At 40.9% G+C, this 15014-nt stretch overlaps 1 protein-coding gene across 1 annotated transcript; it reads left to right on the top strand.

Annotated features, from left to right (window-relative positions):
• Positions 1-11768: 11768 nt before the first annotated feature.
• On the top strand, positions 11769-14435 carry LOC129766148 (uncharacterized). The gene has a single exon (XM_055766614.1). The coding sequence runs from the start codon at positions 11769-11771 to the stop codon at positions 14433-14435; it is 2667 nt and encodes an 888-aa protein (XP_055622589.1).
• The last annotated feature ends 579 nt before the right edge of the window (positions 14436-15014 follow it).

The following is a 15014-nucleotide window of genomic DNA, read 5'->3' as shown; positions in this document are numbered from 1 at the left end:
AAACGGTTGAACGTATCAATATGAAACGTTCACAGATGTTTAGGGAATACACTAGGCTAAAAATTCGCCCGCAAACATTAGAACTTACTGCGATATTTGCCGAATTACAGTGGATTTTGGAAACCACTATAAAAATCTTGTTTTTGGGAGTTTTTTGAAATCGATGCAAAAAATTTAAATATTTTTTTTCTCGTCAAAGTAACAAATTATCCTTGTGCAAAATTTATTGGAGTTTTCAAATCTGCCTCTCGATTTGCGGTGCGATGGTTGTTTATTGAATTCTTTATCATCAAAGGTGAAGCGGTAATTTTTCATTCAAACTCTGTATGGAAAGGTCCTACAAGAACGTTCTAAGAAACGAATGAAATCTGGTTGATAAGGTTAATTTGATTTGCTGTTGGAATGGTTAGCAAAAAATTGTGTTAGTCCAGAATATTCTTGAAAAAAAAAAACGAATTTTTAATTTCTTTCCGATATTGTTGTCCACTACACCTACACACACCAAAATGAAAATATGTACGTAAAATATTCTAATACCTGAAGGTTGTAGCTTCAAAAAATGGTTTGTATGTATGCGTGCAGACATCTCTTTCTGTTTTCTTTTCTCTTTTCATTTGGGATTGAGCAAAAAAAAGTCCATACGACGTCAATGGAGATCGAACCAAGGCCGGCTGGAATGCAAAGTTACTTCACACGACCACTACCACAAGCCCTGAACGGAGTCGAAATGTGAACTGATTTATTATTTCTTTCATTGAACACTGTTTTCATGGTTGGGCCTAAAATATGCTTACACTATGTTTATTGATATATTTGTTACTTATGCTGATGGTTGCAGAAAATGTGTTAGCGACTCGGTGCACTGGGTCGCGATGTTCCCCGCTATCGGTGTACCGTGCCTGGGTGGTAACTTCCATTATATCATATGTTTGTTTATCTTTTAAGAATAAAACAAAAATTAAACGATAAAAAAATATTCAATATGAGAATAGTTTCAAGCTGATGAAGTGAGTTGGTTAGATGGTTAAAAAACAAATTGTGTCAAGGCCTACACGATTCCAGCCCTTCTGGTTATCTGAAATGAAAAAAATCAGATTCAGAAGCAGTAAAAATCCCGCTATCGCATGGACCAGTCAAAAAAATGTTTTTTTTTTTGTAGAAATGGTGGCAGCTTGAACAGAAAAATGCTCTTTTAAACGTATTTTTTTACGTTTACGGATTTTTTTTAAATTGTTAAATTAAAAAATATATATTTTTTTATTGGTTCATGCGATAAAGAGATGCATACAGATTGTAGTCATATAAATTCGGCATAAATCGGTTCAGTAGAACTTGAGATATCGTGTAAGGGTAATGGGGGTAATGTGGTCACGTGGGGTAAAATTGTCACCTGCTTGTTTGGTAGTATAACTATTGACTAATGACACCGTTTTCATAGTCATCTTATGTTCGAAGAATTTCCTGACTTTTCAGTCACCTTGTACTTCAGTGGAACTGTCGCATGTCAAGATATAAAAAAAACAAAAAACGCTCTCTCGGTAGTTATTCGGCCGTAGTTTTGTGCGTTTCGAATTTGAGGAATTTCTGGTGAAATTTAGTTTGTTTGACCTGATATTTGTGACAAATCAACAGTTTGGACGACTGTTCACATATTCTAGGGGAGGATATTTTGTTTAATTATTTCGCATATTTCGCATTTCGTTGTTTGGGAGGCAAAGTGGTCAGTAGAGGATTACTATTGACAATGTTCTGTTTTCAAAAGCTGAAGTAGCTTATCACCTTCTGCTTCTAAAGGGGTCCCATTTGTGGTTTTGACCCAGGAGAAATATGCCACCCCAACCAAAACCGAGCCTCATTTTGGAAAACGTTATGTGTTTCCTACTACGTTTTTGTTACTAATTTGTTACGTTTTTGTAACTAATAAACTAATTTGGTCAAGAAAACAAGCATAAATCTATCTCTTCTAGCGTGATATGTGCAAGTGACCACTTTACCTCCTCACTAAAAAAATGTTCAATTTTCCAACCTTTTTTCTAATAATGAAAAATGTACTATTTTCAATTTTCATAATAAAAACCGCTTACTATCTTTAACTACAATAAGTTGAGCTACAATATTCTTCGAAGAACGGGAATTTCAGTGGTATGTGGACACAGGAAACGGGCATGTTACTTAGGGTGACCACATTCTCCCAGTTCCCCTACGCCAGTTAGAAAAAAACTTATTTCAAGAAAAACGCGTTCGAAGTTAATTTTTATGGCCGTACTAGATTAGATACCGCCTCACTAAAATGACTATAACTCGGTAAATATTGTAAACTGAATGTCTAAACATCAGAACTACGAAGAAAAAAAATGTTTTTTTTAAATTTCTAGACTAGAAATTTTATTTGAAGTTTCAACAATATTATACGAAACCAAAACGATGCACTTCAGTGTGAAATAAGCGCTACAGTAAAGCCAAAAAGTAGCAATCAACCAAACAGCATTCATCGGTTAACACGTTGAGTGCCACGGTTTTATAGTGATTCTATGAAAATTTTCAAACGTATTAGGGTCATCGTTTCTTATTAAAGCTTATAAGCTTATACGCTTATATTAGTCACCTTTATTATCATATGTTATACTGTTTGTCACCGGTGACTGACGTGGCAGTCAACGTGTTGATAGCAAAGTGTACACCACAGTCACACGTCTTTTAACATTTCTCTTGACTCTTGGTAATGATTGTACCACTCAACCATTATGCCCAAAATGGATTCTCATTAAATGCTCAAACACCACTTCCCAATTGTACGCTATTTACAAATGCAGTGGTTGGTGAATAAATGCACGGTGAAATTCGTCAATGTAATCAATTTGTTGCAGACTAAATTGCTGTGACGGATATATAATTCAATTAACAAAATTAATTGGTGATCCGTTGGGTACCAATCTTTCACGTACATTATGCCGGGAAATATTCACATATTCACATGCCCAGCTCGATGGAAGAGTGTTAATTGGAGTTGAGAGCCCTGCGCTCCATCCAATGTAATTATTTATATTGTTCATCGACATGTCGGTTTCATTCAAAGTTTCATTATCTAAGAAATGATTCATTTGACGCTGATTTTTTTCTGAAGGAGTTGAAAGATTATAAAATATGCAGTCAAGAGAAAATGTATTCAAATTCTGTTCTTTTTCAATATTCTGGAACAAATATTGAAGAAACCACCTTTTTATTTGATATGACGTGAGACAACAGTAGTTAATCGCTTCAATCTGAGTTTCACCTATCTTTTGAAAGTCTATTTTACACCCGAATTCAATTTAGTTTAATTTATTACTAAGTCGACGAGTCAAAGTTGATCAAAGTAATATCTTTGATGAAGAATGAAGGATGCTCTGCTTCTGTACAATTCGGATATCAGCCCACAATATTCGATTTCTACCCATAAATTGATCGCTATATTCCATAACAGCAGCACGGAGTGCTAGTGAAGACAAATGCTTCACAAAAAGTTCAGTCGTGCATTAAATTTCCCGAATCAACCCGTTGCGTGCAAATTTCCAGTGCAACAATCAGCACTCTCAGTTAATGCCCTCAGCGTGGTTTTGATTTCCGCAGGTGGTTTGCAAATACTAGATAGTAATCAATCAACATAAATTAGTCAGATTCACTCACTTGCACTGAAATAATGGCGCGAGAGCTTGATTTTACGATAAATTTAGGACTTGATTGATTATTCAATCGAAAATTACCGTTGGCAATGGGTGCTGTTCTGATATATTTGTGCAATTACTCAGTCCGTATATTTTGGAATGCATTCAAATCTTTCGTTCTGTGCCGCATGTGCTTCATTAATGTGAAACTATTTTGGCGAAATATTTGTAATGTATTTCAGTGTAGTGCAATGAATGAAACCACATTTAATAGTAAAATGTGATACAGGGAAACTTCGATATAACGTACCCTCGTTATAACGTACCCTCGATATAGCGTCACTCGATATAACGTACATTTTACCTCGATATAACGTACACATTTTCAAAGTGTGAATGAAAAAAAAATTCATTATTTTTTTTCTGATAGAACAATGAATTATCTGTATTTTGATGCTACAACAAGTTTTGTACCTTCAATCAATCCCGAAATACAGCTGGTTTTGTGATTCCGGATTCTAAATGAATCAAGCTTTAATCAACAGTACGAAGGGAATCATTAACTTTACTAAAACAGCAACACAATAATGTATTATAGACTACGTTTGTGAGTACTCTATCATGCTTCGATATAACGTACAATTCGATACAACGTACAATTCTAAAAGTGAAATGTACGTTATATCGAAGTTTACCTGTATTGCAATAAAACAACGCCAGATACTCTGATGGGTTGATTACAAGCAAACTGGGATGTAGTATTAAATATGTATGTTTCTTAATAGTAATCAATATGCAAAGATGGTTTGCCGGTAATTAACAATTTTGCACATACAACTGAAATTCGACATCATTACACGCGGTTTTGGAGGGCACATGGTACGGGATTCTAGCTCGTCGTTAGTTTAACGTGTTCGTTGGTGATGTAGTATGGAAGCGAAATTTAATTAGGTTCTCGCTTACCGTTCTGAATCATATTTCGGACGCTTAAGGCATATTATGCAGAAAACAGATTTAAACTTTATGCACAGGTATTATTTGGTTGATATTTTTGATAAATTAGTTCAATAAGTTCTTTGATTCGAACTGTTTGATTGAAATCATAAAAAATCATCGAATAAAATGCTTTTCAAATGATGCGAATAAAAATCAAACTTCGGACACTATTTATAAAAAAAATCATATTTCGGACACTTTCCGAAAATAACAACGACTTGGCCTGTCTAAAAGTGTGCTGCAACCTTCCATGCACACACAAATATCTTAAAAATTGTCTGCAACCTTTGATGGTTGGTTAACTTGTGATAGAACTTAAACCAATTGTTTTTTTTATTGGCTTGAAATATTCTTCAACAACCTCTTTTATGGTATTTTCTATTTTCCCCAAAATGTTTGTCGTTATTGATGTTTCTTTGTAGCTTCATGGTTTAAAATGCCGTAAGGCTTATATTGCTTCAATGATAATTATATATTTGAATTCAGGTTATTTGTTGTTCAAAGTAATTAAATAACTGAAGGCATCAGAGCATGAATCTTGATTCTTAATTTTTGTTACATAGTTACATCTACTTTGTCATTATTCTTTTGTACCAATTTCTCTTTCTCAATTCTTGAATTTGCAGCTTTTTTGTCTTTTTCAGTTCTTCAAGTTTTTCTTTCTGCTCCATCCGTTTTTCCTGCTTTCTCAGCTTAGCTAATGGTTGGATTTCTTTTTCTTCCCGTTTCAACTCAGTTTTCTTTTCTTTTTCTCAAGTTTTTTGGCGCTTCGTCATTTCAATTAACTTCTTCGAAGGTTCCACTTCTTTATACAACATATCCAAGGACTCGCTTGTGGCAACTGCAGGAGTAACGTGAGGCTTACTTTTACCATGAACTACCAGGATACACGGTAACATAGGAAGGATTCAAGGTTTCTTCTGTTAGAAGTTCATCCAGTTGCACATTGTCCACTAATTATTCAACATCCCTCATATCTATCTGTTGGTCTGAAGCTGAAAAACATATGTATTATTTATACAAGATTTCGAAATATTTTGGTGCGTTATATGAATCTACGCTTGGTATCCATAATAAGCCTGAAATCTCCAATCCAAACTCCAACTTCAATTTCAACTGTTCGAAATATGAATCGTGGGGAAAAAGTTCGATTCAAATTTCGGACACTTTATTTTGTAATTTTTTTAACGAAAATTACATTGCACTTGATTATATTTTATAGTCAACTGCGAAACATCTACCAAGCAATCACAGTAAACTGTTAACGATGATGAGAACTGATGAAACACGGGAGAAATTTAAATATTGATGAACGGGTTATTCTACGTGCTCACGCTAAGCAAACGCCAAACACAAACAATAGTGAGTAGAGTTGTCAGATTTTTGCCAATGATGTTATAATTCAAATGTCGTGCTCATTTGAAAAGATAGTGAAACCAAGGGATTACTCTAAAGAAGCAATTGTGATATTAATTTTATAGTTATACTAGCTGACCCGGCAAACTTCGTCCCGCCCAAATTTGTTTTTTGACATCCGGCGATCCTTTTTTTGGCATAGATAGAAGAAGATATAGGAATGCGTTTCATCACATTAAAATCCATTTCCAGTTTCGAACAAAGATCAATTTCGCTAGCGCAAACATCAAATGGACTAACAGCACTTGTCACTATGTAATTGTAGAACATATGGGAATTTAATTTTCCGAATTTTTCCTTTTTCCTTCAGAGTTTTCCGAAAATTTTCAATTGTCATGTTTGGAGGGGTGTCATACCATCATAGAAACATTTCTCATACCCAGAAACCCTCACATCCCAAATTGTGCTTGATTAGTTCTCGAGTTATGCAGAAGTTTGTGTTTCATTTGTATGGCAGCCCCCCTTAGAGAAGCGGGATGTGTGTATTCACCATACAAACGTTTCGTGCCCCGTAACACCTCACATGCCAAATTTGGCTCCAATCGCTTGATTAGTTTTCGAGTTATGAAGAAATTTGTATTTCATTTGTATGACAGCCCACCCTTAGAGAGCGGGTGGAGTGTCTCACCACCGTAAACACATTTATTGTACCCTAAAACCTCCACAAGCCAAATTTGGTTTCATTTGCTTCATTAATTCTCGAGTAATGCAGAAATTTGTGTTTCATTTGTATGGCATCCCCCCCTAAAAGAGGGGGGAGGGGTATCTAACCACCATAAAAACATTTATTGCACTCTAATACCTCAATATGCCCAATTTGGTTTCATTTGCTTGAATAATTCTCGAGTAATGCGGACATTTGTGTTTCATTTGTATGGCAGCCCCTCTTAGAGAGGGGGGTGGAGAGTCTTACCACCATGCAATACCAAGCTGACGTTCAGTCTGAAAGAAAGTGATGTTTGATTCCATACATACAAACATTTTGAAACTTTTGAAAAATGTGCATTTATTTGTTCATTTCTCCCTTCAGCACACGAAAAAAGCATTTTTTCTGCCGAAGATGATATGTTTTCTGCCAACGCTAGTTTGGGTGTCGTCTAGTCACATAGGAATATCTGACTGTCGAACTGTAATTGCTTCTAAAATTTCAAACCACAGAACGGGCAGTGTATACAGTTATTATTATCGATGCAACTTATTCTATTTAATCAACGCATCCTTCACTGTATAGAACGCTTTTACTGAGCAGGGCGAGAAATGGACACAGCAAAAACATTCCCATAAAAAACTCACAACGTCAACACATCATGCTGGCTGAAGTGTGACTGAACTTCGTATCCATTCCATTCCATTCCATGTTTGATTACAGAGACTTTAAACTTCTGCAGTCCATTCGTCTTTGGGTCCTTAAGGAAAGAAACTCTACTCCAAACTACTTCTCCGCCTGCCTTGAAAAAGACACTTCATTGTCGTTCGACGCTCCTCAGCAAACCGTGTCCGTTTTCGACCACATCAAGTGACGTTCTGGAATTTTGTATCTTCCACCCTTCTCGTGTCTGTTGCATCGCCCTTCGATGCAACGTGATTCTCTGAGCGGTGTGAGAACGGGCATATCAACAACATTCCCAAATAAACTCTCAATGTCAACACATCATGCTGGCCGGAATGTGACTGAATGTTGTTGTTGCGAGCGAACCCCGTTGGGTCGATGAGGCAGGCGAAATGTCGAAACTAGGTGACAGTGACATGACTGACAGTGCGAACCGAATTAAAATAGACAAACAATCAGACATACAAAACACAAGCTAAAGAACACAATAGGCAGACGTGAACAATTAGATTGAAAAGTGAAATTTATAAAACTTACTATTGAACACACGAATTACACAAATTAAAAGTTAGGGGACAGAAATGTGAGTCATAAATTAAAACTACATTGAATTATAAACAAATTAAAATTGATTGAATTAAAAATTTACAGCTTGAAGCTACACACATTAAAAACGTGTTTGCTCTTGAGATTGCCCATAATCTCCCGTGGAAATTCCGTGTGTTTCAACAAACTTCAAGATTTCTTCCACTCTTCATCACCCTCTCTGGGATAAACCTACGAATGGCTTCGAAAAATTCCGGAAAACGAGGTGCAAAGCAGGTAAAGGAGTTGGAACCTCAAAATAACCTCCAAACAACACCACGTAACTGTGCTGCATGCTCTGAACCGGACTGGAAGGAGAAACAAGTTGAATGTGATAAATGTGAGCGTTGGTTTCACCTATCCTGCGCTGGTGTCAACGAGTCGATAGAGCAGCGTAGTTTTGCCTGTAAGGACTGCTCAACACACACTCAACAGCTGACGAGTAGTGCATTATCGTGCAAATCTACTACTTCCAGTGCCAAAGCAAGATTGGCCGAGCTGGAGCTTAAGCGACTTGAGGAAGAGAAGAAGCTTAATGAAAATTTGCTCAATGAACGACTTCAAAAGGAGAAGGACATCCAACAGAAGGAAAACCAGCAGGAGAGGGAACGTTGTGAGAAGGAATTGAAAGAGAAGGAACGCTTGGAAAAGGAATTTTTGACAAAGTGGTATGAAGTGATGCGAAGTATGGCTGAAGAAGACGACGGTGGAAGTTGCAGAAGTTTTCATACGAACAGGAGCAGCGCAAACAAAGTGAAGCAATGGCTTAATGTTCAGGTTTTACCGACTTCGGAAGTGGTATCAGGGGAAATTCAAAACCCAACTATTATCCCGTCGAATACGAAACCGACCACAGTGTTGCAATCTCCCGTAGGAACGAGCCGTCCCATTCCAGAGCCCAATACAACGCAAGTGATACCGCAAATGACGTCATCGGAGCAGCAGAAGCAGATACAAATGCTGCCTATGAGAGCATCGGTGGTAACTCAACGATTCGCAAAACCGCTGATTGCGTCATCAACTCCGATTCAGCAGCAATCAGGACAGCCAGCAGCGCAGAGGCAACAGTTCGAGTTTCAACACATCACACAAGCACATCCCCCGTCTCACGCACGCTTTCAGGAGATACCTCATGATGTTAGGCCAGGTGAAGTAAGACCGACCGAGGTAGGTTTCCAACCGTTGCATGATGTTGCATGTCAGAATAAACGAGGATCTGCTCAAGAAATACACTGCTCTACACAAAACACTCATTTAATCTATACACACCCGCCCTCTAATCCCTTAAGAACACATTTTGGTAATGTAATTGGTCCACCCCAGCACGTTAACGACAGGTATATGGTTCCAAATTATGGTCATGTGTCTACTGCTACTGTTCCTGACTACCAGACCCCCGTTGTCCTCCCGTCTCTCGCGCCTGTAGCTGCAGGATCTCAACAACTGTACGGACCTAATGTTCAGCAGTTACAGGCACGCAACGTGGTTCCAAAGGAATTACCTTGGTTCAATGGAGACCCGTCCGACTGGCCCATATTCATATCAAGCTGCAATAACACTACTCAAATGTGTGGCTATTCGGACTCCGAAAATCTGATGCGCCTTCAACGATGCCTTCAAGGCAAAGCTCGGGAAGCTGTGAAAAGTTTCCTCCTCCACCCATCGACACTTCCTCAAGTATTGTCTACGCTATACATGCTATATGGCAGGCCGGAGTTGATTGCCAACACTCTGCTGACTAAAGCAAGATCAACTCCTGCACCAAAAGCGGATAAACTCGACAGTTTGATAGGGTTCGGTCTTGTTGTGCAAAACTTATGTGCTCATTTGCAAGCAGTTGGTCTAGAAAATCATATGAAGAATCCCACGCTTCTCCAAGAACTTGTAGAGAAACTTCCTCCCAACATTCGTCTGGAGTGGGCGTTATACCAAAGCCGTGTTGAAGCACCTGATGTAGCAACTTTTTCCAGTTTCATGACGTCACTAGTTTCTGCAGTAAGTCATGTGGTTTCACCTGTAGTGGTCGTGACTGAGCCCAATAGCGAGAAGCGTAAGGATAGGGGCTATATCAACAGTCATTCGGTTGTGGGTGATTCTTCCACCTCTGCAGATGAACAATTCAATCCTAAACCGTGTCCTATCTGCAAGAAAGCTGGGCACAAAACGAAGGATTGTTTCGAGTTCCGAAAACTAGATGTCGACACCCGTTGGAAATTGGTCCAGCAAAACAGTTTATGCCGTCGATGTCTTACGTCTCACGGAAAGCGGCCATGCAAAAGTAATGTGTGCGGAATAGACGAATGTGAGTACCGACACCACAGGCTGCTCCATTCGGTGAAATCGACCTGTGAAATCAAACAAGAAAAAAAATCAACGCCCATGGGCACCGTATCCCTTCATTGTGATGAAAATGGTTCCACGTTGTTTCGTTTGATTCCCGTTACACTTCATGGCAAAAATGTTCAAGTGAGCACGTATGCGTTCTTGGATGACGGATCAGAACTCACTCTGGTGGATAAAGACTTGGCGAAGAAACTGAACGCCAATGGCGAGCTGCAACCGTTGTGTATGCAGTGGACGAGTGGTGTGACCCACGCAGAACCTGATTCACAAATACTACAGCTCCGAATCTCGGGTCGTGGAAAGGCCAAGGAATTCGCCTTGAAGGATGTCCACACAGTATCATCTTTGAAACTTCCAACGCAGACGATGGTATACAGTGAGTTGCAGGAAAGGTTCCAGCATCTCCAAGGTTTAGCGATAGAAGATTATCAAAGTGTAACACCGCAGTTATTGATTGGTTTGAACAACACGCGTCTGTGTGACAGCTTGAAGATTAAAGAAGGAAAATCAGGTGAACCGGTGGCGGCGAAGACCCGATTAGGTTGGATGATATATGGTAGCTTACCAGGAACCATAACGTTCAATAGACAGCGTTACGTTCATGTGTGCATACGTTCTTCGGAAGATGAGCTGCACAACCTGGTACAAAACTTTTTTGATGTGGAAAGCGCAGGTGTCCGTGCTACACCTTTACTTGAATCTGCTGACATTTACCGAGCTCGTACGATATTGGAAGCAATAACCCACAGAACATCTACGGGGCGTTTCGAGACAGGACTTTTGTGGCGCTCCGATTATATCGAGTTTCCTGACAGTTTACCTATGGCGACACGACGTCTCTTGTGTTTAGCACGGCAGCTGACGGGTAAACCAAAAGTCTATGAAAACATCAGACAACAACTGAAGGACTATCAACTCAAGGGCTATGCCCATATCATCACGGAGGAAGAATTGTGGTCCGCTGATCCTCGTCGAGTTTGGTACCTTCCCCTGGGTTTTGTGGAGAACCCAAAGAAACCAGCGAAAGTCCGTATCGTCTGGGATGCGGCGGTGAAATCGGAGAAGGTGTCTTTCAACAGTATGATCCTCAAAGGACCAGATCTCCTCACATCTCTTCCTGGTGTTCTCAGTCGTTTCCGCCAACGGAAGGTGGCGATTAGTGGTGACATCAAAGAGATGTTTCACCAGGTTTTGATTCGTGGCGCTGATCGAGACTCACAGAGATTTCTCTGGAGAGACGATCCTACGCAACCTGTTGACACTTACGTAATGGACGTGGTGGTATTCAGCTCCGCGTGTTCCCCGTGCAGTTCACAATTCGTCAAGAACTTGAATGCAAAAGAGCACGAGAAGACGTACCCAAGGGCGGCGCAAGCAATCATCCGACGACTACCTCGACAGCTTTGATACCATCAACGAAGCTATCACCGTTGCCAACGACGTAAAGCTGGTCCATGGAAGAGCCGGATTCGAGATCCGGAATTTGGCTTTCGAATAAGACAGAAGTAGTTAACCAAATTGGGAACGGATCGGGAGAATCAGTGAGAACATTTACCCTGGATAAGAGTAATGGATGCGAGCGCGTGTTGGGAATATCCTGGATTCCCGACGAAGATGTCTTCAGGTTTTCATTGGTACTATGCGATGAGTTACGGGGCCTACTCGAAGAAAAGATAGTTCCAACGAAACGTCAGATCCTCCGAGTGGTTATGAGCGTGTTCGACCCTCTGGGGTTGATAACGATGCTAGTGATCCACGGGAAAATAATCATCCAAGAAGTCTGGAAAAGTGGTACTGGATGGGACGACGCCATTTCTGCAACCAACTTCGTTCGATGGCAGCGGTGGACGACAGCTTTGTCTCATCTAAAAGAAATAACTATCCCGCGTTGCTACTTCCCGGGATATTGTCCTAATAGTTTGGACACCATAGAACTCCATATCTTTGTGGACGCCAGCGAGGAGGCTTTCGCTTGTGTTGGGTATTTCCGGGTAATTGATCGAGATCAAGTACGGTGTGCCCTAGTTTCGTCGAAGAGTAAAGTTGCTCCAGTAAAAGCTCTATCGATTCCACGACTTGAGCTGCAAGCGGCAGTGATCGGAACGCGTTTAGCGAAATCGATAGCTGAAAATCACGATCTACCGATTTTTCGACGAGTGTTCTGGACGGACTCCACTACCGTCTTATCGTGGATACGCTCGGATCACCGCCGTTACAAGCCTTACGTGGCATTCAGAATAAGTGAAATCCTCAGTGAATCCACCGTTGCTGAATGGAGGTGGGTTCCTACTGGGAAGAATGTCGCGGACGAAGCGACAAAATGGAAGAAGGAGGCAGTATACGACGAAGCTTCACGCTGGTTCACAGCCCCAGAGTTCCTGTACGAGGAAGAAGATCGATGGCCGCAGCAGAGACTACAGGAAATAGAGACTTGCGAGGAACTAAGAATGGTTCATCTCCATCATGCAACTGTGGTTTCGCCATTTATTCAATTTGAACGCTTCTCAAAATTTGAACGACTTATAAGAGCTCTGGCATATGTTTATTTGTTCGGAGACCGCAGTCGGCGAAGAAAAGATTCGAAGGAGTTAACTCGTGAGTATCTACAGCTGGCGGAGGCAAGAATCTATCAAGCGGTGCAGGAAGCATCATATCCCGACGAAGCGGCCACATTAAAGAAGAAGCAAACGCCGGATTGGAATCCAAGGATCGACAAGACCAGTATACTGTACCAGCTGTCACCGTTCTTGGATGAACTGGGTGTTATACGGATGGAGAGTCGGATGACATATTTATATGTGCCGTACGAAACGAGGTATCCGGTGATTCTGCCGAGATATCATCGTGTGACGTGTCTGATGATCGACTACTATCACCGCAGATATGGACACAGTAGCAACGAATCAGTAGTGAACGAGATCCGCCAAAAATACCGTGTATCTAGACTCCGGGCACCAGTTCGTCAGATATCCAAGAACTGTGTCTGGTGCCGTGTTTACAAGAGTAGACCCAAAACGCCGAAAATGTCTCCGCTACCGTCAGCAAGATTGTCGCCGCATGTGCGTGCTTTCACTTTCGTTGGCCTCGATTATTGTGGCCCGTTCCTGATCAAGGTCAACCGATCAAGTGTTAAGCGATGGATCGCTCTTTTCTGCTGCCTAACAGTCAGAGGTGTCCATCTGGAAGTTGTACACACTCTGACAACAGAGTCGTGCAAACTGGCTATTCGCCGATTTATTTCCTGCAGAGGTTCCCCACAGGAAATATACAGCGATCAAGGAACTAATTTTGTGGGGGCAAGGAGAGAATTGGCCGAATCGCTGCGAAACGTGAATCAAGAGTTGTCAGAGACGTTCACCAACACTCGTACTCAATGGCACCTGAATCCACCAGCGGCGCCACATATGGGCGGAGCCTGGGAGCGTCTCGTCAGAACCGTCAAGGACGCATTGGCAGCTCTGAAACTTCCGAATAAGCCGAATGAAGAGACATTCGCCACATTTGTAGCTGAAGCAGCATCAATGGTGAACTCAAGGCCGTTAACTTATGTGCCATTGGAGGACGATTGCCAGGAGTCTCTTACTCCAAACCACTTCATCCTGCTTAGTTCATCCGGAGTTGTGCAGCCTACAAAGACGCCGACGAACGAACGTGATACTTTGCGCAGTAACTGGAACCAGATTCAAAGCCTGTTGGATCAATTCTGGTCTCGCTGGATCCGCGAGTACCTACCGGTGATTGCGCTAAGAGGAAAGTGGATAGAAGACGTTGAGCCAATTAAGGTGGGGGATCTGGTGGTTATAGTAGAGGAGACAGTCAGGAACAGCTGGACTAGAGGGCGGGTTGAGCGAGTGTACCAAGGTAAAGATGGGCGGATCCGCAAAGCAGATGTTTTGACCAACAACGGAGTCTTCCAGAGGCCCGTTACGAAGTTGGTGGTGCTCGATCTCGCAGACCGTGGTATAGCTGGATCAGAACACCAGCAATACGGGGCGGGGGATGTTGCGAGCGAACCCCGTTGGGTCGATGAGGCAGGCGAAATGTCGAAACTAGGTGACATGACTGACAGTGCGAACCGAATTAAAATAGACAAACAATCAGACATACAAAACACAAGCTAAAGAACACAATAGGCAGACGTGAACAATTAGATTGAAAAGTGAAATTTATAAAACTTACTATTCAACACACGAATTACACAAATTAAAAGTTAGGGGACAGAAATGTGAGTCATAAATTAAAACTACATTGAATTATAAACAAATTAAAATTGATTGAATTAAAAATTTACAGCTTGAAGCTACACACATTAAAAACGTGTTTGCTCTTGAGATTGCCCATAATCTCCCGTGGAAATTCCGTGTGTTTCAACAGTTGTAGTTCAGTTCTTGTTTGAAGATACTTTAACCCGATGGTCATTCGTCCCTGTTGCAATTACTATATCATATCGAACAGGCCGGTTCCTTTCAGTAATCGGATCACTGTGTTTTCGGAGGGTAAGGAGAGTACCAAAGTTAAGTTCAAATCGTTGGCCGAACGTTCGTTGTCGTAGGCTTTGCACTCTGTTGGTGACCTGGAATCCAGCGATCTCAGTAGAAAGAAGTCAAGAGTATTTGGTGGAAGCGAATTTCAGCTCTTATAGACAGCTTAAGGTGCACCCGTGGCCGAGTGGTTAGCGTCTCACATTATCATGCCGGGTG

This window comes from Toxorhynchites rutilus, chromosome 2 (genome assembly GCF_029784135.1).
Source record: "Toxorhynchites rutilus septentrionalis strain SRP chromosome 2, ASM2978413v1, whole genome shotgun sequence".
NCBI classification, from domain to species: domain Eukaryota; kingdom Metazoa; phylum Arthropoda; class Insecta; order Diptera; family Culicidae; genus Toxorhynchites; species Toxorhynchites rutilus.
Note: the sequence above shows the minus strand (reverse complement) of the source record. Positions and strands in the feature narration are given on the sequence as shown.